At 45.3% G+C, this 25509-nt stretch overlaps 1 protein-coding gene across 1 annotated transcript in view; it reads right to left on the reverse strand.

Annotated features, from left to right (window-relative positions):
• Positions 1-25509, reverse strand: part of vat1 (vesicle amine transport 1) — a gene marked incomplete at its 3' end in the record, with an annotated part of 57567 nt that overhangs the window by 29080 nt on the left and 2978 nt on the right. The window contains exon 2 of the mRNA XM_084329077.1: positions 12666-12873. Within this exon, the coding sequence (XP_084185203.1) occupies positions 12666-12873 (208 nt within the window). The remainder of the gene's footprint in view (positions 1-12665; positions 12874-25509) is intronic.

The following is a 25509-nucleotide window of genomic DNA, read 5'->3' on the forward strand; positions in this document are numbered from 1 at the left end:
AGCACCTGAAGGTGCCCAGAGCGCATAATATAGCGCTGGCATATTCCAACTCAAGTACCCCATACTCCGCGGCTCTAGTAGCCCTCGACCAACGTTATGGACGCATATGGGACTACGTGATACAGGAAATAAGTGGCATATTCCAACTCAAGTACCCCATACTCCGCGGCTCTAGTAGCCCTCGACCAACGTTATGGACGCATATGGGACTACGTGATACAGGAAATAAGAGATATCGACCGCCTCCCCCCAGCCAGAGACAACAGAGCATTGGATGACCTCTCTATCAAGGTACAGTCCCTGGTAGGGATGCTGGGGTCCCAAAAGGAAAAGGGGATATACGAACTGTACGCTAACTCTAATGTAGAAAGGATATTAGAGAAGCTCCCTCCCGCCCGACAAGAGCGTTTTCGGCAGCAGAGAGACCACCGCGACCCCAACGGCCCAGAGGCATCCCTCCTAGACTTGTCTGATTTCCTCGCCAGGGAGGTCAGCAGCCTACGACTGGACACGTTCGTGTGGAGTGGACCAAGCCCAAGAGATGGACCTCGGGGATCGAATGATAACCGCCGGTCGGTGACCGTTATGCACCAAGCCGAATCAGTACCGCAGCACAAGAACCACAACACCCCCTCGACGAAAGAGGAGTGGAAGATTGAATGCCAGTACTGTGAAGGGGAACACCGGCTGTATCAATGTGACAAGTTCAAGAAGCTGACCACGGACGAGGTGAGTCAGTGGATCAAAGACCACCGCCGCTGCTTCCGCTGCGCGCGCAGCCATATGGCAGCTGAGTGCCGCTTGAAGAAGAAGTGCAGCAGGTGCGGCGGCGCCCACCTGGAGGTCCTGCATGACATCAACAGGCGTCCGCCAGGACAACAAAGTGGGCCCGTCACGGTAATGTACCAGGCCGAGGCGGTGGCACCAGTACCGAAGATCCACCAGACCGCCCCCTGGTGTCCCGACTGCTACAGCAGACACTGGGAGTCACGGTGCTACTCGGACGACCGCGAGTCGGCACCACCCCAGAAGATCCAAGGCAACCGACCAACAGGAGTGCTCCATATAGACCAGCATAGCGGGACCCCCCGAGTGCTCATCAAAGTGGTCAGAGTGCTCCTGAGCTACGAGGACAAGGTCCTGGACACTTACGCCGTCCTAGACGATGGGTCTGAAAAGACTCTCCTCCTCGCTTCCGCCGCAGCCCAGTTGGGCCTGCGGGGTGCCAAAGGAACAATGTCCATACGTACCATCAGAAGAGACCAGAAGACCATAAAGGGTAAAAATGTCTCCTTCAAGATAGCAGCGGTGGACCAGCCCGAGAAGCAGTATAGTATTACCAACGTCTTCACTAGCCACGACATAGGCCTGTCTCAGTACACCTACCCCATCCCACAGCTGATGGCGAAGTATGTGCACCTACGTCAACTACCTATACCGCTTATCGACGGCGCCACACCGACCCTGCTCATCGGCTCCGACCACGCAGACCTCATTCTCCCAATTGAGGCGGCCCACATCGGACCCAAAGGATGCCCAGTCGCGGTTCAGACCCGACTGGGGTGGACGCTCCAGGGCCCCCTCTACGGACTTGACAGTCAACCCACGTCTACACGCTGCCTACACACAAAGGTGAGCGACACAGGCCACTCTCTCGTACAGCCTGTTGAGAGGCTATTGACATTAGGCGAGAGGCCTGTGAGAGAACCGTGGGCACAAGAGGGAGTTCCGAACTCCACCCCCCTCAGCTGCGCTCCAGACGTAGCTGACCTCGAACTCAGCACCCCAAGCGACTCCTTGATGGGGCGGCCGGAACCGGCCCCTCCTCAGACGGGGTACAGACCAAACAAGAGAAACAGACGGAGGAGGTGGAGGCACAGCCAAGCACAGATCAAAGCAGTCTCAGGCCCGCTTCCTCCTAACCCCCCTACCATCCCTTCCAGCCCGGCAGAAGCGGGTCAAAGACGGGGACAACTTAAAAGTGGACACAGTCGTCATGACCATAGACCAGTCACTACCCCGAGCTATGTGGCCGGCCGGCCGCGTAAGCAAAGTGATCACTGGTGCCGACGGAAAGGTCAGAGCGGCAGAAGTGCTCGTCCAGGGACGGACATACACCCGACCCGTGGCGAGGCTGATAGAGTTGCCAAGGCTCCCCGACTCTCTTAATGACGACCATGACCCCCTGACTTTGTGAATTGCCCTACTCCTCACAACGGACATTGAGTAGTGGACAAGACGGTTAATCTGTCTCTGCTTATCTAATTAGGTGCGGACTAATTAGTAGGCGGCTGTTACAAAGGGTCAGATTAAACCGAATATATATATTTATTGCTTGAGATCCCATGTATAATATTTGTATATCGTCTGATATCCCTTGTATATTCTTTGTACATATACACGGAATATCCCTTTACCTGGTACAGGCCAGACCATAATATTCGTTCTCCTATTGGACAGCGACCCCCCTAGGCACCACGGCCATACCCCCAATGTCTAGTTCAAAGTCACCGCTAAGACATGTCTCAACATGCCCAGATTTGCGCAGTAATACGAGACAGAAATAAGGCTTGTACTAGATTATTCACCTTACGTATAAATACGTTGCAGGTGGATACAGCAGTTAGTTACCCTCAAACGTTAAAGCCTTCACCACGAGTCAACGACCAAGTGAAGTGAGCAACTTTGCGTCTAAATAGAGCACTTATAACCGCGTGCGAATAGGATAGTAAAAGTGTCAGAGCTTAGTGAAATAACGTCAAGTTCGACCTAGTTAATGTACCTAGTTAAAGTACCGTGCACAGGAGAATCTACACCGGTGAATGCAGAGCCTTTTCCGGCTGGATTATATTGATTTTGGTACCGTGGTTGCTGGAGCAGAGAACCGTCTACCCCGCTGCTGTGTGGGATTTACCCGTGAGGAGCATCACTCGAGCCCGTCTCTAGGAAGAGGCTGGCTGGCTTTCATCCATGCTGCACGCATTTTTGGATTATAGCTGCTGCTTTCGTCTGCCGATCGAGGGGAGTATATGTACCGCCTCCCGTAGCTGGAGCTTATTGATTCCTCGTTGATCCAGACTTTTGCATCCGAACATTCCTCCCCCTGCTGGCTTACAACCGGAGGGAACCCCTTAGTATCTCCAGCTGACCTACGAGTGTGCCTTATATAATTCTTATGCTACAGGTGGTATTACTTATCCCCTTCGTAATATGCTCATGGACTTACGCTCTTGACCTATTCATGCACATTCTTCGCCTTACAAGCGCAACTCTAATTCTTAATAAATGTAAGATAATCTTGGTGCTCTTCTAATAAATATTACAAACAGTACTTTCCTTGTTAAGCCGTGTTATTGTGTGGGTGTTCATCACATATACTTGTGTACTGTATGGCCAGTAGTAATGTACATAACTCAGTAGTGGTTTAATGATACCATACTTATTCAATACAGTCAGGGAATTGTACCCCTCAGTTACACTAATAGATATTAAAGGTGTGTACGTAAATGAAAATGTATGTGTCTGATAAGGAGATAGGGATATATGTACCGTAAATGAAAATGTATGTGTCTGATATGGATATATTATTAGAAGATTGAATAATTGGTTGATATAAACATAGATAATGTATGAAAAAGCTAAATTGTATATTATGCTGTATTATATTATGAATGGATTAGGAGTATGTATTGTTGTATTGCATTATGAATTGATTAGGAGTATGTATTGTTGTATTGTATTATGAATTGATTAGGAGTATGTATTGTTGTTTTTTTATTTGTCTGTATGCCATGTGAATGTCTGAGTGTATAATGTAAGTCTGTAACTGTATTTGATGTGTTATGGACCCCAGGAAGCACTGCTGTGGCTAATGGGGATCCAAATAAACTTAAACTTAAACTTAAACATCAGCCTTTCACTGCACACAGCCACACATCAGCCTTTTATTGTGATAGTCCGACAGAGCCGTCAGTTTGAACTCTTTGAGGAATAAACTTGGTTCTTAACCCTTTCAGGTGTTACGTATTTTTCTGTGTATCTTCTCTCAGAATTCTATCTTGGAATTCTAGAACTACATCGCTTTATTGGGCTTATATTAATAGGATATATGTCTCTAATTCTCATTTTGGCGCATTCTTCCAATTCTCATCTCACAATATTGTCCCTCACTCAAGTGAGTCATCTGAAATTTAGCGTACCTTTGACGTCAAAAGTTTCACATCTGCATAATAACGCCCGCCCCCTCTATGTTTGTTGCCAGCTGCCAGCCATCGCAGGTGAACACACTCAAACATTATTTATTGCAGTACGCAAGCAAATGCATGGAATTTAAGTTTAACAGTGAGTTAGCATTGGGTTAGCATTTAAAAACGTTATGAGCAAAACGGGCAAGATACGTTGTGCTGTTCCTGACTGCCAAGCAGTGAATATGTCCTTGCATTCATTCCCTGATGATGTCGTGATCCGTCATCAATGGGCCAAGTTTGTTTTCGGCGACCCTACAATGGCGAACTATTAATTATGAAGAGGAAGAGGACAAACGGTGATGATCCATCCATAACATAAGGTGATAATGATATCGTGCTCCACAAGCAATGGGCCAAGTTCGTTTTTGGATTTTAGCAAAGACAAAGGATAATGCTGCAGTGATTTCCTGGCTGTTGCTAAAGAAGGGAGCTAGCCTATACCAAGTATTCGGGACGGAAAGAAAGCATCGAATCAGTAAGTACATACAGTACGTCGTAATTAGTTAATTAGCAGTAGGACCTCATTCATTCATCCGTTTGTGTATTACGGTACTCTTCCGTGTGTGTGTGCGCCAAGAAAGTCTAACGTTAGTGCAAGCACTGTGTGTGTGTGTGTGTTAGACGGAGTGAGAGAGCAAGCTAGCTTAGCTAACATTATCTTAGCTCTGTGCTTCGTTGTATATATGTAGACCTACTTGTGTGTATTGCGAATGAATGATTATGTTCCTTGTGTGTGTTTGGGGGGGGGGGGTTATCTTAGCTCTGTTTATTGCGCGAAGAAAATCTAAATCTAACTAGTACAAGCACCATGTGTGTGTGTGTGTGTGTGTGTGTGTGAGTTCTTCCTGTCATTTTTCTCTATACCCAAAATTGTATGGCATGGGTACCTGCTTCGGTGTCATCCCTTTGTGGATTGTATTGTATTTGAAAACGTATGCTTGAGCTATATTTGTTTGTGTATTAGGTTCACTTTGACGTTAGTAGAGTAGTATGGGCGGAGCTACAGGTGGGAGTCTGTCACTCAAATCGCATTCCGAGTATGGGCGGAGCCCAGCCTCAAAACAGCTTGAAATCTTGAAGTGGAAAAATGCTGTTTTAGAGTACTTGATTAGAAATACAAAACAATGATTTTTTTTGAGAAAAAAAAACCTTACAAATCAAATCAAATCAAATCAAATTTATTTATAGGGCCCGACAACACACGTTAATGTCCCCATGGGCCGTACAGGTCTTCTTTAAACAAGTCAAGAAGACAACATAACAATAAGTCAAGAACAGAACAAGAATACCATAGGGTCCAAACATTTTTTAGATGAATGCAAATAAATGAAAGAATGCAAGCACTCCCAGACATACCCCACGCGAAGGTAAGGAAAAACTCACTAAAACCTAACAATAGGGAAAAAAGCTCCACAGGCAATGTGGAGGAGAGAAACCTTAGAAGGGCCGTTCAAGGGGGGATCTCCCTTCTTAGATGTCGGTGATAGTAGTGTTGCAGACGGACAGTTGGTAAGCATGCACTCATGTGTGTGGTGAAACACAGATGAGTGCATGCAATAGCAACTGTACATTTTGAAAAATTTAAAGATTACAGATGTGTTCCATAGACTCACAGGAATTGTGTAAAATTGCCCAAATAGTGAAAGAAATAGTAAGATAGTTCCCCTTTAACACATTGGGGACGAAGCACGTATTTATATGTGTTTCGAATCCATGCGTTGTGGACAGAATCACGTATAAATACGTGGCAAGTTGTTATTGCTTTTATTCCATTTTAATAACCTGTTCAAGGTCGCCGACCGGCACTGCAGATCTACCCTAGTCTGTGAATTCGAGAAGGTGCAATACCGGCCAGATCCTCTTAGGGGCGCTATCGCGATAATAGAGTGTTCCATGTGGCAGAAGTTTTTTATTTTTTTTTGTAGTTTTCTACTCATCTGAAGCGATAGCTATTGTCTGTTGCACGGGATACGTTTCGGATCGCAGATTTCACCATGCAATAAGGGAATTTATCATCAGCCAATGGACATATCGATCTACCAGATGGCGATCGATAACGGGGAAATGCTCGGGGGGATCAGCCCCGACAACGGTAAGATCCCCTTCACGTAAATTACAGCCCGATCAGACACCGTTCTGATAGCCATCCAGGCGAACGGCCTATGTGGCTAGTTAGACGAACACTGTTATTGGTAATCAATAATAATAAACAACGTCCCCCGCCCTCCCCCCTTTCATGCATACATGCTTTGGGACAGTCCCGATCATATGCAGTTTGAGTTATTTCTTTAGCATCTGTAAAACGGAAATGCCATTAGATATAACGTTAGCAGCTATTAGCCATTTATCTAGCTTTCCAGAAAATATACGAGACCAAATCCGCTATAAAGCTTATATTCACGGCGCTATAAAATGAGAACCTATTGATGCATTTTTCTTTTTCTTTAAGCCATTTTGAAGGGACGGTTTATGAACTCAATTGACAATGAGAATGGACAGATAGCAATACTATAAAGTATAGATTTAGCTCTACAAAAAGACACACGTTTGTTTACATTCCCCGGTCCTCTTGCCATTAATTAGACTCAGCCCAGTGGTCGCGATAGTGTTAAGATAAGCTAAGATAAGATAAGCTTTAGCACACAAACACACACTTGAGTGGTAGGTATATGAATAGCACTATTGATGCTAATTTGATCACATTGACTACATTGTTTTTATGACTTCATTAAATGTCGATCAAGTGCAACAATGCTTATAATCGAATACAGATACTGAAATCATTGTTAGCACTTCCATAGAAAGGTGCATTAGAGTGATGTAATGCAGTCCCTAATCATCTCACTCTAATATTTTCCAATTGGAGAAAATGAAAGATTACATAATGAAATTGCATTAACCTAGAACAATTGGTAATATAATATAATTAGTTAATCTTAAAATTTCTTTTTTTTATTGAATTGAAAAAAGCATTTTGATTAATATTTTGAAATAACTGGTTACTAATGGTTCTAGTATGATAAAAACAAACAAATGTAATCTGTGTTTTTGTCCTGTTTATTATCTATAATTCTCTGAACTGATTTTATTTTCCATTCTTTTTATTTTGTGTTTCAATATGCCTGTAATTCTCAACAGCATTGGAAATGAGGGAAACCTCAATGTATCGTCAAGAATAAATAAAGGTTGAACATTTTATGAAATTAAACATTAAAATTACAGTCTCTGAAATGTTACTTAATTTTCTATGGGTAAAGGTAAAGTATGGTAATCCAAAAGTACTGAAAATTAGATGTTACTGATTAAACATTTTGAAACATGCAGTTAGTTATCTGGAATAGACAACATTTTGAAGTAATAACCATGCCTAATACTTCATTCAACAGCAAGGATCATCCACAATAGAGGTTAATAGAGGAAGAACCAATGGAATAGGCCTATCCGTCAGTAAATTACATTGATTGGTGACAATAACCATAGAGAGTTGCTCATCAAACTCTATGAGCTTTTGGCAGCTACACTAAGAAGCCAGCCATTGATCGATGGGCCTCCAATAAAAACATTATACAGAATGAAATCTCATCTGCTGCCTGTCCTCATGCCCCCCCCGCATAATAATGGTATTACTCAGCAGTTGGAATGGAGCTGGTAAATATGATTTAAAAGGTGATGGTCTTGTCTGGGTGTGATGTGATGTGAAACATGTTGATCAGAGGAGAATGCTGTGTTGTGTGTGGCTAGTCTTGTATATGACACTCCAATGAGGAGAGCGTCTATTTAATATGGAGTTTAAATGGTGCGTTGACAAGTCTCCTGAAGCAAGACAGTCAAAGACTTACATAATCAGCCCTTCTCTCTCCCTTCCCTCTCCCCCCCCCCCCCTCTCTCTCTCTCTCTCTCTCTCTCGTTTTCCACTTCTCCTTCTCGCATGGTCTGCCATGGCGGACATCTTTGATCTCTGACTCTCATCAGAGGCTAGCAACAAGAACATACTCTGACAGGTTCCCATGTTGGAAACTACGCTTCCCAGCATGCAGCACCTAGCAGAATGTTAAAATGAGGATAGTCACATGACTCGGGGGGGAGTCGGGGGAGAAGGTGTTTGGAACTAAATTAAGCATTAAGAATAAATCTCCTGCTACTATGACATCTACTGCTGCTGCTGCCTCATGCTAGACATCACATTTCAAATTAATGAGATGACTAACCAGGATCAAGAAAAGAGGGCAGAGTTTAAAATGGGTAATTTTGCAAAGAATGAGGGAAGTGTGTATATTTAATATGTATGTGGATATTATGTTTTATAAAAAAAAATTAAGAATTCTAGCAATAATTCAAGAATTCTTAACAGAAACTGTAAGGCAAAAATGTCTCTGTCATACATTCGGTTCTTTTACAATCCTCATGTGTGGACAGCTGATGAGCCACACCTGGCAGCCGGCCCTGAGAAACTGCAGGCCTCGCCTCATCTAAACCTGGGGGGAAAGCAGAGTACAGCACACTCCGGAGGACGTCCCTGCTGATGGATTACATCAACTGAGCCATAATGGTTGAACACGGCCACTCGTGGATTTCTCTCCGGACCATCCATTCGTGATTAGGAATCCATTAGCTGCCGTGGTCCCTGTGTCCCATTGGCGAACACGACTCTTATGTCGCGATAATGAATTCATCTCACATCCGATCTCATTACGACAGTGTTTAATGTCAAGGGCTGCACACACCTGGGCCGGTGGTCCCTAGGTGCCCAGTCGAGACAGTGATTGATGTAATCAGCTGTCATGGAGAGCACACATACAATACTACAATAAAGTTCATCTGTGTTCACTTCTCTTTGCCATCTCCACCCAACTATGACTGACTCACTGCGTCGACACATACAATACGTACACATATGACCAGTGTCCTGATTCTCCTAGATCTATCTGCAGCCTTCGACACAGTCAACCATCAGATCCTCCTCGCGGCCCTCGCAGGAATGGGAGTGGCTGGCTCTGCGCTGACATGGCTGACATCATACCTCAATGACCGCTCCTACCAAGTGTCATGGAGAGGGACCCTGTCGGCCACCCGCCCCCTGCGGACGGGTGTCCCCCAGGGCTCGGTCCTAGGACCCCTTCTCTTCTCCCTCTACACTAAATCACTGGGTAACATTATCACGTCTCATGGCTTCTCGTATCATTGTTATGCCGATGATACTCAACTCTTCCTCTCCTTCCCTCCCTCAGATAATTCAGATATCCACGTCTCTGAGCGGATCTCGGCCTGTCTGTCTGACATCTCCGCCTGGATGACGACCAACCACCTCAAACTGAACCTAAGCAAAACAGAATTGCTCCACCTGCCGGCCAAATCCTCCCCCCTGACCGACCTTTCCATCACAGTCGAGAATGCAGCTGTGACCGCGTCCCCGACCGCCAAGAACCTTGGTGTTGTCCTCGACGATTAGTTGAACTTCTCTGCTCACATCGCAGCGACAACCAGAACCTGCATATTCCTCCTGAGCAACGTCAGAAGGATCCGCCCCTTCCTGACAAAAGAAGCCACCCAACTCCTCGTCCAATCAACAGTCATCTCCCGCCTCGACTACTGCAACGCACTGCCACCAAGCCTCTTCAACTCATTCAGAACGCAGTGGCCCGCCTGATCTCAAACCTACCGAAGTCGGCCCATGTCACCCCACTTCTTAGGGACCTGCACTGGCTCTCCATTGCTGCACGAATCCGCTTCAAGGCCCTTGACCTGGCATACCGTGCCGCAAAGGGAACCGCTCCCGCCTACCTCCGGTCAATGGTCTCTAACTAGTACACACCCTCAAGACCCCTACGCTCTGCATTTTCTGGCCGCCTCAGACCTACTCCTATCCAAGCTCCGGGAGGGTCATCAAAGAGAAGTCGCCTATTCTCAGTCCTTGCCCCACAATGGTGGAATGAACTACCCACCCCAGTTAGGACAGCCGAAACCCGTCCAATCTTTCGCCGTCGACTAAAGACGCACTTCTTTAACCATTATCTGATTTTTTTTTCCAAAAAAAATAATCTAACCCTAACTAACCTTACTGTCATGCACTTGTCCTAATAAACTAACCTACACTGTAGCATGCAACACTTTGATGAACATTGTTACTCAGCTGATAGAGTTGTACCCTTCCTGATGACTTGTCGTACAGAACTTGTAAGTCGCTTTGGATAAACGCGTCAGCTAAATGACTAAATGTAAATGTAAATGGTGGAGGAAGTACACAGCTCCCTTACTTAAGTAAAAGTAGAAATACCCAGATAAATTAGTACTCTGGTAAAAGTAAAAGTCCTCCATTCAAATTCTACTTAAGTAAAAGTAGAGAAGTATTTGCTATTGAATGTACTTAAGTATCTAAAGTAAAAGTACACATTCTACATGACGTTTGTGTGTTCCAGTGCTTGGGAGCATTCAAGCCTCGATCCATTGACCTCTACAGGTTATGTTAAAGTGGTATGTGGTCCAGTTATGCTGTTCTGGTTATGTCCTCTTGCAGTTGTCAGGCTTTCAAACATTTTGCCATGTTTTCTATGCAAAATCTTTCTCTTCAAAATAACTAGTAACTGATCGGTTCAGATAAATGTAGTGGAGTAAAAAGTACAATATTTCCTTTGAAATGTAGTGGAATAAAATTATTAAATTCCCTAAAATGAAAACTCATGTTAAGTACAAGTAGCTTGAAATTGTACTTAAGTACAGTACTTGAGTAAAAATACTTTCCACCACTGCATATGACATACTTATGGACATTATGACACACACACACACACACACACACACACACACACACACACACACACACACACACACACACACACACACACACACACACACACACACACACACACACACACACACACACAATATTTTTAGGGTAATGGCTCTTCCATTCTCTCCAGCTGGCCTGATAGTGTATACACACAATTAATCACACACACCCCAGGTGCCAGGTGCTCCACAAATGCTCCCTCTGTAGACCAACTATCAGCCTGTGTGCGTATAGGATCTATCTCAGCCTGGTGCAGAGGCATTACTCGCATAGAGGAACAGTAGGACTCTCTCCAATAGCCATAATTCATATAGGAAAGGCATGCATAAACAGCAGCTGAAGAACAAAAAAGCTGGGTGTTGCCTTAAACCCATCATTCATCCACACACTGCGTCTGTGTTAGGGGGTGTAACACCATACTATGTATGGTGTACTCTGTGTGTGCATAATGCGTGTGTATCCTATATTCTTTTTGACATATGCTGTATTTTCAGTTCACTTTAATTCAAGTGCTTTATTGGCATGAATGCAGGGGTGTAAAAAGTACCCAGAAATTATACTTAAGTGAAAGTATGGGTACCGTCTCAAAATCTTACTCAAGTAAAAGTCAGAGTATCTGGCTAAAAACACATTTGAGTAAGAGTCAAAAAGTTTTTACTTTTAAATGTACTAAAAAGTAAAAGTAAAAACTTTTTTTTATTGCAAGGGATAGACCAGGGGTCTCAAACTCATTCCATCGTGGGCCAAGTTTTCATTTTACCTACACATTGCACCAGGTGAGTTAGTTGAAGAGGTGAGCGAATTAGTGAAATCATCAGCATGGTGTTTAGGCAAGGCTGGAATGAAACCAAGCATACACTCGACTCGGCCCACAATGGAATATGTTCTGCGATAGACAATGCTGAAATTAAAGAACATTAAAATGATTGCACTCTGACTGTCTATTCTTCTGATAGCAGGTGTTTAATCAAAGATCCCCGCTTTCTAGTCTTGCACAAGGACCAATCAGCATGGGTATGGGCAGGTTCATTTCCCATTGATTGGGATTTGATTGGCTGTTTTAAAGTGCGGCCGCAGGATTAATAAGTTAATAACGTTAACATTAGTTCGGCCAGAGAAACAAATATACTAATTAAAATTGTTGGACCTGCGAGATTTGTACTTTGTACTTTGTAGGTCTGCATTTTAAATGTAAGGAGTAAAAAGTATGTTTTTTTGTCTGAAATGTAATTGAGTAAAAGTACAAGTATACAAACCTAATAAATACTCAAGTAAAGTACAAATCCCCAAAAACAGTACTTAAGTATTGTAACGAAGTACAATTACTCAAGTACTTTACACCCCTGCATGAATGTTGCATTACAGGTGCTGTAGTGTGGTATTATTTTCGGTCTACATGTTAAAATAATAGCTCTACTCCGACAGCCATCACTGACATAGAGTGTTTGGTCAGTGACATGGGTCAGTAACAGTCCCTCCGCTCTGAAGTAAACAGAAAATAAATTGTCTGGTATCCCCACTTTATCCAATCAGGAGAGAGAACTCCACACTGCAAAAACACCACTTACAGCACCTTTAACAATATTGCCAAAGCTTCAGTGACAATATTTAAATATTTCCTCGTTCCGTACCTGCGGCAGCGTGGATGAGGATGCTCTGGTTGGGTCGCAGGTTACCGAAGTCGAACAGCATCATGTAGGCGGTGACATAGTTGACGGGGAGGGCGGCTGCCTCCTCGAAGCTCATCCCCTCTGGGATGGGGAAGGTGTGGCTAGCAGGCACCACCGCCACCTCCTGCCACAGCCCACTGCGGCTAATCACCATCACGCTGTCGCCAACCTGGAGACGATGACACAGGAGAGACGTATGGAAGGAGCATTATGTTTAGCAAAATATTTAAATGTCATTACACCATGAGTTACCATCACTCTGCTCTCAGATTCATCACTAATAGTAGATACGACACTCATCACTGTGTCCTTTATGAGAAGGTTGGTAACAAACACTGGTAATTGTTCATTTGTAAGGCCCTTATTGGTAAGCTACCTCCTTATATTACACCATTATTGGAATGGAATTTTGGAACCTATGGAACCCGTTCTAGTGACTGGTTGGTCCTTAACTCATTCAGCGCCAATCACAGAAAAAGTCCGGTTAACTTGCCATGCGTTGAGCGCCAATCACGAGAAATCTCGTGTATTATCGTTGTTTCTTTTATTAGCTATATCCATTCATTTTTCATCCATCCAGCCTGATGTTATCATTGGGAATGGGTCTGAGCTCGCAAAGGGCAAATACCGCCGCCTACGCCTTCCAGACGGTATTGCACATCATTGAAATCCCTTCCCCTTGGGCTGTACGCTGATCTAACAAGTCCGGTCCAGGTTTTCCTTCTCAGGCAAGAGTAATGTAGGAGCTATTTGATTGTTTTTGTGTTAAGTTTGTAGTTTGTTAACACTTTCCGTGCCACTCACGAGATTTCTCTGTTTTTTTATAGGTGGTTGCTAGCCACTCACGAGATTTCTCGGAATTTTTTTCTTTTTCTTTTTTAGCGATCTGAAAAATGATTGCATCACCCGAGCCTACCCGAGTATAGCCGAGGGGCGCCGGCGATCACTGTGGAAAAAAGCGCCCCCTGTCGTCTCCCAGATGACATAAGTGATTTTGGAATGGACTCAATGAAAATGAATGGGGAAAAAAATCCGGTACTCCACATTTTCCAGTTCACTGATCCAGCCGGGGTTACCACAGTTCATTCTGGAACCTCAGATCCCCGTTGATCATGGAGATCTACAGTATCGCGTTGGATCCATACACGTATCGATTTTTTCGAATGGTGATCAGGAATTGGAATATACCAGTTGGATACCATCTGATGTCAGGTAAGGACTCTATGTTATCAGTGTTAGGATAATCAGAGTAAGTTTGATGAAGTTATAAGCTGTTTTGTGAAATGTCCTCTTTCGGTTTCACTGTAAAAGTCAGTGAGGAAATCAACGGAGCGATTATCAGTGCGCGGCCGTAATGTGCTTGCGTGCACGTATAATATTGATCATCTAGCGTTTATTTGAAAACGATTCATAAAAAGGCAGACGAATATCAACGTTGTGGAATATTCCACTAAAAGACGATTTTCATAGAATGCTCCAGAATGAGCTGTTTTTTATATCAAAATGGGGGCTTTTCTAACTGCTCTGAAACGGAAACGACGCGATAAAAAAACAATCTGCCTTCACAGCACTGACTGGAAAATAGTATTTGATAATGCGATGGGCAGATTAGACACATAGCCATAATTTAAAACATAGATTAGGCGATATTAACGTTAACATTGGCGCCGATGGTGGCATTCAGCCGGTAAAACGGAAAACCAGGCGTGGCGCTCAAAGTGTTAAGTTCATCACTGGGTGGCAGCGCGGAGCGCATGGGTTTTGAATGAAGGCACAGGTGTAGGCTACGGCAATCAAGGTATCAAGGTATGGGTGACGGAGAGGTCTCACGGTTTTTACCGCATGAACGCACGCACGTACCCTCGCTCATATTCTCTATTACTCTCTATTATTAACAGCATTTAATCAGAAACTATTGTTTGGCCATCAACCATGTATTATGTTAAGTACTTCAATTAAATGGGAACTTCACCCAACGGCAGGTGACACCGACTGGACATTATGTTTTTTGTAATTGCGCGTCAAAGATGAGGATTCCCCGCACCCAACCGAGCGTCTACCAGGACATCAGGATAGTCGCTACAAGTAACGTTTATAACACATTGCCTGGGGAGACTGAGAGCATCGTGGATTATGCCTTTCGGACATATAACGTTGGATCAATAAACGCGATCAATATTTGGAATGGCGATCAGGAATTGGATTAATCTTTGTGCAGGACATCAAAGACCAGGTAAGGACTCTATGTTACGAATCTTGGGTTAATCCGATGTTTCTTTCGCCACCATCGGAGCGTGTGTGTGTGTGTGTGTGTGTGTTTCTGACGTTGGCTGCGGGCAAAGCACTGAGAATCGATTTTTCAGCCCCCGCTTCTGTTCGCGCATGATGACACATATAATACCGATAATCTAGCGTTATTTTCAGAACGATTCATAAATCAAGCGACAAATGGCACGATTTCTAAGGAAATACATTGAAGCGCAGTTTGCTCGAGTTTCTTGAGATTAGACAGAATGCTCTGGAAATATACTCTTATTCACCACGGTATAAAACGGAAATGTACGGATGAAAAAACAATCTGTTTTGTGCATGTTGACTGGAAGCAACTCACTGACAATCGACGGGTGTATTAGATCCATAGCTATACTATTTCATATATTTTAAGCACTCGCAAGTGAACAAAGCGCCCCATTGACTTACAGCGATGGCGTTCTACCCAGAAGGTAGACAGCGACCCCTGGCGCTGAATGAGTTAAGGTCCCTCAAGCCCTCGAGGTCCCTTTACTAAGAACAGGGTAAATCTGCATTTCGTTATGATGCCCCTAGCTCATGGAATGTCCTTAAAGCTTGAGATTCTCCCCTCTGTTGCAGAGTTTGTCAATCAAGTTGTACATGTTTTAATTGATTTGTTATCGTTGCTTTTTGCCTCGCCTTGTTGTCATATTGTTATGATTTTATACGCTGTTTGATTTTATATATTAATATTATGGCTTATTTCTGTATGTACACTCGATGTGACTGTAAATGCGGGAAACATCAGTTGCCTCTTGAGTTTAAATAAAGGTTTGAAAATTAAACAAAGGGACATCTTATGTAATGTGACTTTCTGTTTACATGTTTGCATTTCCTCATTGTGCTTTAGACTAAAACACAAGCTGGATTTCACAATGCAAATGACAGGGAAGGTTTGATCATCATTCAGCATTATATAACATTTAATGACCCACTGTTGTGACAGCAGAGATGCCACTGGTGACGCCAATAAATGCCACAGCAACAGATAAAAGTGGTGGTGGTGGTGTGTGTGTATGTGTGTGTGTGTGTGTGTGTGTGTGTGTGTGTGTGTGTGGTGTGTGTGTGTGTGGGGAGGGGGTCTGAGTGTACAGGTATAGGGGCTTAGGACATTATTTGATGGCCTGATTATAGCCATTCCCGTGCTCAATTGCTGTCATAATACTGTCTCATAATTTGCTGCAGTAATTCTTAGTCACACAGATTTGGTGCAAAACAGAGCCAGCTTTGAGCCCTTGAGAATTTAAAGGAAATGTCAGAAATCCCTTCAAAATACCACATTAAGACAACAAGACTGAGAGGAACAGAAAAGTTCACACTGTCATTTGGTGTCTATCCATCTATCCTCATCCTTTTTACATATCTGTAGATACTATATCTATATCTGTACATATTCCTTACCTACTCTTACTAGTTACGCTGCCGTCCAGTATGACTTATTACCATAGTGTCTTTATACCTGTATCACTGTACATATTAATATTACAACTCTGTACATACATGTGATTAGCACTACACTCAGTAGTACTAATTTATATATTTTATACCCAGTTTAATCACCTGTACATTGTATATTACTATTGCACTTTACTGTTACATTTTCACTCTGGTTGGATACCAAACTTATTTTCATTGTACTAGGCCTCTAGTTTCCGTATCACAAGTTTCACAAGATGGTGATCATCCTAGAGGTCACGATAGGTCACGTTATACAGTGGGTCAGGTTTAAAAAAAGAAGAAAAAAAACAGTCTCTCTACATTGAAATGGCTACAACTCACATTATCTCACCTCATCACACATGAATTCAACTGGGTTCATTGGATCCACAAGAGCCTCAGCTTTACAGCATTCCCAATGGATGCACTTCCAAGACTGTTTAGGGACCACAGTATGCAGGAATAGGCCATTATATATATTTTTTTAAAGAAAATAACATATAAATAACAGTATGTTTTTTGCCTAAAATTGGGCATAGATGTAAAGGGGAGAACTGCTGTGGTTCCACTGAGGCCATTTTCATTCAAATATCTTGAGGTTAGAGGGGTCATCAAATGTAGCCTGACTTTGGAGGAATTATCCACCTCCTTTGCCATGAGACGGCGACATCTGTTCCTATAGAGATCCCTCAAGATCTCTGGTTCCATACGACAGCACGACTTTCACTCTGGCCTATAAAAAAAGCAAGCAAGCCTGCTCGAACCCGCGGGAGAGACGACTAATCAATCCACATCCCGCGCTTCTTGTCATTTCATGGTCGCCGTGCCCCGAGGTGGCCTTATCAGAACAGGATTCTCCGATCCTCCACTGTCTCTTTCCAGAGGAGGAAGGACCTCACTGTAAACTTCCGCCCTGACCACGCGGCGCTCGTCCAATCAGGAGAGAGCGACTGGAGGGACACAGGAAACGGAGTAACCACAGCATTATGACTGTCATCCTGTTTTCTTCCTCGTCCAACAGTTCAGTTCACGTCACCCCCCCCCGCTCTGTCCCTCTACCTTATCCTCAATCTCAGTCAGGTTTTCTTCCATCTGTGCCTTCGATCTCTCTCTCCTTCATTTACAGACTCTCATTTAGAGTAGATTTTCTCTCTCCTTCATTTACAGACTCTCCTTTAGAGTAGATTCTCTCTCTCCTTCATTTACCGACTCTCCTTTAGAATAGATTCTCTCTCTCTCTTCATTCCCGTCTCTTCCTGTCTGCATCTCAGCGTCTGTCTCTTCTCCACCTTCTCCAACACTCTTCTCTTTCATGCTCTGTCTTCATCTCCCACTGTCTCCATTTTTTGTATCTAACCCACTACCCCCTCCTCCCCTTTCTCTCTCTTCATCCACCCCCCACCCCTCTCTCTCTTCCTCATCAGCGGCGATGGACAGGACAATGGGGGCCCCCATCTTCTTCCCCTGGCCCATCTCCACTCATCAGGCTCCCCTGCCAGATTCTTCCCCATGGCTGAGCACAAGACAAGCCTCTCTCTCCCCTCCTGGGAACAAACCCACTCCGCCTGGGACTCTCTAATGGTCTGGAGGGAGGCCGTCCGCCTCGTTGTCTATCCACTCCAATTAGAGAGATCTCCCCTCATTCTTTCTCCCTCCCTCAGTGTTTTTCTCTCTCTCTCTCTCTCTCTCTCTCTCTCTCTCTCTCTCTCTCTCTCTCTCTCTCTCTCTCTCTCTCTCTCTCTCTGTCTCTCTCTCTCTCTCAATCTATTTCTTACACTATTTCTCACTCTCTCACGTTCTCTCATACCCATATATCTGTCTCTGTGAGGCTGAATCATGTCATTTATTTCCTACTTTACTTTCACTCTTCACTGTATAGGCCACTCCCTCCCTTTCCCCCTTCTCTCTCTCTCTCTCTCTCTCTCTCTCTCTCTCTCTCTCTCTCTCTCTCTCTCTCTCTCTCTCTCTCTCTCTCTCTCGCTCTCTCGCTTTAATCAGTCTGTGTCTGTCCTTTTTGCTCCCTTCTCCTTTTGTTATGCACGCTGTCTGTTTTCTCCATCTCGTTTCTGTGTGAGTCGTCAGGTTCAGTGGCCTCGCTGGTGTAATCGGAGGTACGGCGCGGCGCAAATCAATAGGCGGGGGAGTTTTTTCAGCTTCACAGGAAACACACACACATGAGTCACAGCGTTGCGTTCGGCTACATCGACAGTTATTCTTTATTTTCCGTGCCCACATAAGGTATGTGAGTGTGACACAAAGACACAAGACGCACGCACGCACGCACGTGCACACACACACACACACACACACACACACACACACACACACACACACACACACACACACACACACACACACACACACACACACACACACACACACTCAAGACAAATGAGCCTTGTGACACTTATGTGTGTCACAACATCCCCCCCCCCCCCTACTTCTTCTTGTATTTCCCCTCTCGCCCCTTCATTCTGCTGCATCAAATGAAGTCATAATGAGGGGGAGAGCTTCACAAAGACACGTCCCGTAACTCCCGTTAACTGTATGCCAATGGATTTAATCAGACGGTGATTCCGTCTTGGGGTATGAGAGGACCTCAAGCCCTGTGGTTCTGGTTTGCTAACCTCAGCAGAAACATTCTCCCCACCACCAGCACACGAAGGAAATCTCAGCAGAATTTCTGATAAAGGACTCTAGAGTCAGAGGACAAGACGGGTCAGGGGTTATTAAAGGGTCAAATTGCCCCCATGGGCCTTGTAAATGTGATTAAAGGGTCAGATCATTCCCTGGTGTCAGCGCGGCAGTTCTCACCGTGTTTTAACGCGGTTAGGTGAATGCCAGGATCAAAGCCACGCCCCGTTAAGAGACGTAACCTGATACAGAAGCCTGATACTTGATGCTGCTGTTTGAACTTGACTGTAGCAGTGAGACTGTGATGAGTACCCACTGTGCCTGACACGATACCATGGCAACCGCTCTTTGTCGCAATACTATTCTTTTTATCACACTGTATTACACTATGATCTTTGCTATAGCCTCGAATTCAAATGCATACCTTCAAAAGCTTATAGGAACACGCCAACATTTGGGGAGCTTACCGTCTTCTCCAGAGAGAGACAAGAAGATAGATACCAGTTTCCTCTCTGTGCGTTCAGTAGAAAGCTATCTGGCTGCATGTTAGCCTATAGCTAACCTATAGCTATAGCCTTATGCACTCACAGCACACACATCCACACGCACACACTCACTTTAAACATACAACTCACTGCAGCACCCACTTTAACCACTTTAGTACACCTAAGCACACTTTATATTTATCGGTAAAGAATTTGCACTACAACCCATACCTCATTACACCTTACTGTAAATTATATTGTACCTAAATTGTACCTCATCCCACTTCTGCTTTGCACTGTATAGTATATTGTATGGTAACTCAGTCTCAGTTACTTCTACTCTACATAGAGCATTGTATGTATATATGTATATACTGAACATTTTGTCTACGTACTTGACTTCTATTTTATACTTGCTTGCTATACTTATTTTATTATCTATCTTTGCCTATAGCACAGTCTCTGGAGCGAAACAGAAAGAAGCATTTTGTATAAAAGTATTCTGTACTTCTGTATGACAACTAATTGTTATGTTCTGGTTGCTGACTGCTGTCTGGAACCACCCACCATTCTGTCATCTGTCACTTGGCTACTGTCACCTGTCTCCCCTGTCACTTAGTGCTGTCACTTAGGGTATGGTTCCCGATTGGCTGTCACAGGGGTGTGTGTGGAATGTTAGAATGTGGTGTCTATTTAACCTTCCTATCTTCTGCTTGATATCCGTCAGGTCTTCATTATATCGTTCGGAGATAACGCGGGCGGTTCCGGTTCTGGACCACCACTAAGCTCCATTATCTTATCCCCTCTTCTTCCTGCCACTCGGCATTGTATCCTATTGTATCAATTATTTGTTATTGTCTCCCCCTATTCTGTTGTGGTGTTGGGTCATCCCTGGTTGGCTTCTTGCAGACGTCATATTAATTGGGGCACAGGCGAACTTTCAATGGAGGTCGACGTGAAGTCGGTCTTCGGCGAGAGTTTGTCCATTCCCTTTCCCCCCCCCTCTTCTCTTTTGTCTCCTTCTTCTCTCTCCAGGATGGTGGGGAGCGTCGCAGATTCTGTTCTACCCTCTAATCCCGATTTGATAGGGGTTCCTGAGATCTATTGGGACCTGGCGGACGTTTTTAGCAAAACGCGTGCTAAAGCACTACCGCCTCATAGATCATACGACTGTCCCATTAATCTCCTACCCGGTACCTCCCCGCCCTGCGGGCGTATGTTCTCTCTCTCACGCCCCGAGACCTTGGCCATGAACACCTACATTGAGGAGGCATTGCTTGCGGGGCACATACGTCCTTCGACATCCCCTGATTATAGGGGATTGAATGACGTTTCCATCAAGAACCGATATCCTTTACCGCTCATGGACACTGCCTCATTGGTACACCTTCATTTATAAAGCAATTATTGGTCAGCTCCCTTTTTACCTCGGTTCATACCTCACCATCACATCAAACCCATTTTACAGCTTACGATCCCAGGACTATTTATATGCCTCAGTACCCAGAACCCGCACAGAGTTAGGGAAAAGGGCCTTCATGTTCTCTGCTCCCTCTGCCTGGAATGGACTTCAAAAAACTTTTAAACTGCAGGCCCTCACTACCATATCTGATTTTAAAGTTCAAATTAAGGGCATTTTAAAGAATGAGATGGGAGAATGTCGCTGCTTCACTGCATAATGTGGTGTTATATTTTCTATTTTTAACCTGACCTTCTCTCCCCAGCAACCTCCTGCAAAGCCTCACCTTCCATCCTCTTTCTACCTTTTTACCCTACCCTCCAATCTCCCCAATCCCATTCAATCTAGTTTGCTGCAGCTCAAATGTATCCCCTTGCCCCACTTTGCCTTTTATGTCTCTGTCTGTGTTTTGTGTATTTTGTATGTTTGTTTTTGTTTTTGCTGCCATTTTGGCCAGGTCTTGCTCGAAAAAGAGATCTTTGATCTCAAGTCACTACCTGGTAAAATAAAGGTAAAATAAAATACGCCTAATGGTCACTATGAGTATTTGGTCATGCCCTTTGGTTTGGCTAATGCTCCGGCAGTCTTCCAAGCCCTGGTTAATGACGTGCTGCGAGATTTGATTGGGGTGTCGGTGTTTGTTTACCTAGATGATATCCAAATGTTTTATCGCGATATGGTGCAACACCAACTGCACGTTCGAGAGGTGCTAGACCGTCTCCTCAAGCATCAACTATTCGTTAAGGCTGAGAAGTGTGTGTTTCACACTGATACCGTTTCCTTCCTGGGCTTTGTGTTGACGAAGGGTGATCTTCGCATGGATCCAGCCAAGGTGAGTGCAGTCTTGGACTGGCCACGGCCTTCGTCGCTCAAGGGGTTACAACGGTTTTTGGGCTTTGCAAATTTTTACAGGTGCTTTATTCGCAACTTTAGCGCCTTCGCCAATCCGTTAACAGCTCTCACTAAGGCCTCTCTCCCTGGCTTTGAATGGTCGCCTAGGGTGGAGTCTGCCTTCTGCGATCTCAAACGTCGGTTTACTTACGCTCCTGTATTGATCCGCCACGATGCAGAGGTTCCGTTCATTGTGGAGGTGGATGCTTCTGACATCGCGGTGGGTGGGGGTGCTCTCTCAGAGATGCTTAAAGGATGGGAAAGTGCACCCGTGTGCTTTTTTTTTCTCGCCGTCTGTCGCCAGCCGAGCGTAACTATGACGTGGGTAATCGGGAGTTGTTGGCTATCAAGTTGGCACTGGAGGAATGGAGACATTGGTTAGAGGGGGCGGCACATCCTTTCATTGTTTGGACCGATCATAATAAATATTGCCATGCTCTAAGACAAACCTTAACCAACTCCGAAACAATGCCTAAACTTAACCCTAACCTTAACCAACTCCGAAACAATGCCTAAACTTAACCCTAACCTTAACCAACTCCTAAATGCCTAAACTTAACCGGCGAAAGAATGCACGTTATCACGCCAGTTTGATCTTCCTGGTTGGGAGGAGCAGCCCCATCCCATTATTCCACCGGCCTTGATTTTGGCACCCGTGTCTTGGGGCATAGATAAGGTGGTAAGGTCGGCGCTGACACGGGAGCCCGATCCTGGTGGGGACCCTCCGGGGCGGTCGTATGTGCCCAAGGCGGCACGCTCACGCTTGCTGCAGTGGGCACATGCCTCATCCCTCACCAGCCACCCTGGGGCCACCAGGACCCTGGAATTTATCCGTAGGAGGTTCTGGTGGTCGACAGTGGAGGGGGATACGCGTTCCTTTGTGGCGGCTTGTCCGGTGTGCGCGCACAGTAAGACCTCTCGCCGTGCACCGGCAAGTCTCCTCCGGCCGCTTCCTATTCCTAAACGGCCCTGGTCGCACATATCCCTGGACTTTATTTCTGGCCTCCCCCTTTCGGACGGGTTCACCGCCATTTTGGTGGTGGTGGACCGGTTCTCTAAGGCGGCTCACTTTATTCCCCTCCCCAAGCTTCCTTCGGCCCGAGAGACGGCTGATCTGGTGATACAGCATGTCTTTCGGGTCCACGGGCTTCCAGTGGATATCGTGTCGGACCGGGGTCCTCAGTTCGCCTCCAGGTTCTGGAAGGCGTTTGCCGCCGGTCTCGGCGCCTCCGTCAGCCTTTCGTCTGGGTTCCATCCGCAGTCGAACAGTCAGACGGAGCGCGTCAACCAGGACCTGGAGGGGGTCTTGAGGTGTTACGTTGCCGGTTGCCCGGCAACGTGGAGTAGGAGGTTGGCCTGGGCTGAGTACGCGCATAATACCCTCCTCTCCTCCTCTACCGGTATGTCTCCCTTTCAGTGTCAATATGGTTTTCAACCTCCTCTGTTTCCCGAGCAGGAGCAGGAGGCGGAGGTGCCCTCGGCCCAGGCACATGTGGCTCGCTGCCGCAGGACGTGGAAGCGGGTCCGGACGGCGCTGCAGAAGGTTTCGGTTAGAACCCAGCGGCAGGCTAACCGCAAGCGTCGTCCGGCTCCGGTTTACCGTCCTGGGCAGCGGGTTTGGCTTTCCACCCGGGATCTCCCTCTCCGGGTGGAGTCCAGGAAGCTGGCTCCTCGCTTTATAGGCCCCTTTAAAGTGGTGCGTCGGGTGAATCCTGTGGCTTACAGGCTACGGCTTCCGAGCTCGATGAGGGTTCATCCGACGTTTCATGTGTCCCTGTTGAAGCCATTCCTCTCATCGCCCTTGGCCCCGCCACTGCCTATGATTCCTCCGCCTCGGTTTATTGGCGGTCAGCCCACTTACACGGTGCGGAGGATACTGGGTTGTAGGCGGAGGGGTAGGGGGTTTCAGTTCTTGGTGGATTGGGAGGGGTACGGGATAGAAGAGCGTTCTTGGGTGCCTCAAAGGGACATTTTAGATCCCAGCCTGATCGTTGATTTCCGGCGGCTGAATCCCGAGGCCCCCAGGTGAACGTCTGGTGTCGTTCGTCGGGGGAGGGTTCTGTTACGTTCTGGTTGCTGACTGCTGTCTGGAACCACCCACCATTCTGTCATCTGTCACTTGGCTACTGTCACCTGTCTCCCCTGTCACTTAGTGCTGTCACTTAGGGTATGGTTCCTGATTGGCTGTCACGGGTGTGTGTGTGGAATGTTAGAATGTGGTGTCTATTTAACCTTCCTATCTTCTGCTTGATATCCGTCAGGTCTTCATTATAGTGTTCGGAGATAACGCGGGCGGTTCCGGTTCTGGACCACCACTAAGCTCCATTATCTTATCCCCTCTTCTTCCTGCCACTCGGCATTGTATCCTAGTATTACTCTTTGTGTTCTTTACTATTAAAACGAACCTGCTTAAGAGTACACCCTCTCCGTCTCTGTGATTGCATACCACAATTGGAACTCACCTACCTCCATCCTGACACTAATAAAGAAACTTGAACTTGAAACTTGAGCTTAGCACAATGAATGGAAGCGGACAGTGATGGGTAGCCTTCGGGAGAGGTGTTAGTTGGACAATGCTTAGGCTACCCGCAGGGGCGTCATTCTGGTATGGCAAGGTATGGCACTCGCCATACCTTGGAAAAAATTAAATATAAAAAATTAAAATTAAAAATTATTTTTATTTTTTTTTTAATTACAATTTTTTATGTTGATTTAGAATTCGAATGTCAACATTATGAACGAAGCTTCAAACTATTCGGTACAGCCCTAGCATGTTTTGATATTGTCAATTATCTCACTTTTACTAGGTGACTTTTACTGTGACTAACTGAAATATGCCCCAAAAAAAAGGAAAATGGACATAGGGACGTTTTTTTTATCAAAGGGCAGCAGAGACAAGTGATACAGGGACACAGGTCTTACAATGGCTTAGTGATTATAACAGTGCAGTTCAGCATTCAGTAACCCATACTTTTTGTGAATGTGTTTTTGATACTACATTCTATTACATTCTGCATAATTCGTATGCAAAATATTGTGGTTCCCTGCTTTAGTCTGTTGACACATTTCTATACTAAAAATGCTTGTGTAGTCCTGTGTCATACCTAAATGTCATATATGTCACCAAAAGTGACTATTGCACAACTCATTTGACAAAAAAAAAACACCAACCCCCCTTCATTCCCCCCTACCCCCCCCCCCCCCACCCCTTCCCTCCCTCCTCGCCATACCTTGCCTTTTACTGAAACGACGCCACTGGCTACCCGTCACTGTCCGCTTCCATTCATTGTGCTAAGCTAGGCTAACGTGCAGCCAGATAGCTTTCTACTGAACGCACAGAGAGGAAACTGGTATCTTCTTGTCTCTCTCTGGAGAAGACTATAAGCTAATTTCCCAAAATGTTGGCGTGTTCTTTTAACATTTTCCATGACCGACCACATGAAAACCCATACTGGACAGGCCCAGGAATAAAGCAAATAGGACAGAGTGGTCTTTTGGAGAATCTGAAGCCTGCCTGATGTCTTCAGGTCTCTCTCTCTCACGGTCTGACTCTCTCGTCTCTCTGCACAGTTTATGACTGACTGTCAATCCGCTGTGTAAAAGAAAA

Source organism: Notolepis coatsorum (assembly GCF_963971535.1).
Source record: "Notolepis coatsorum genome assembly, chromosome: 14".
Lineage (NCBI taxonomy): Eukaryota > Metazoa > Chordata > Actinopteri > Aulopiformes > Paralepididae > Notolepis > Notolepis coatsorum.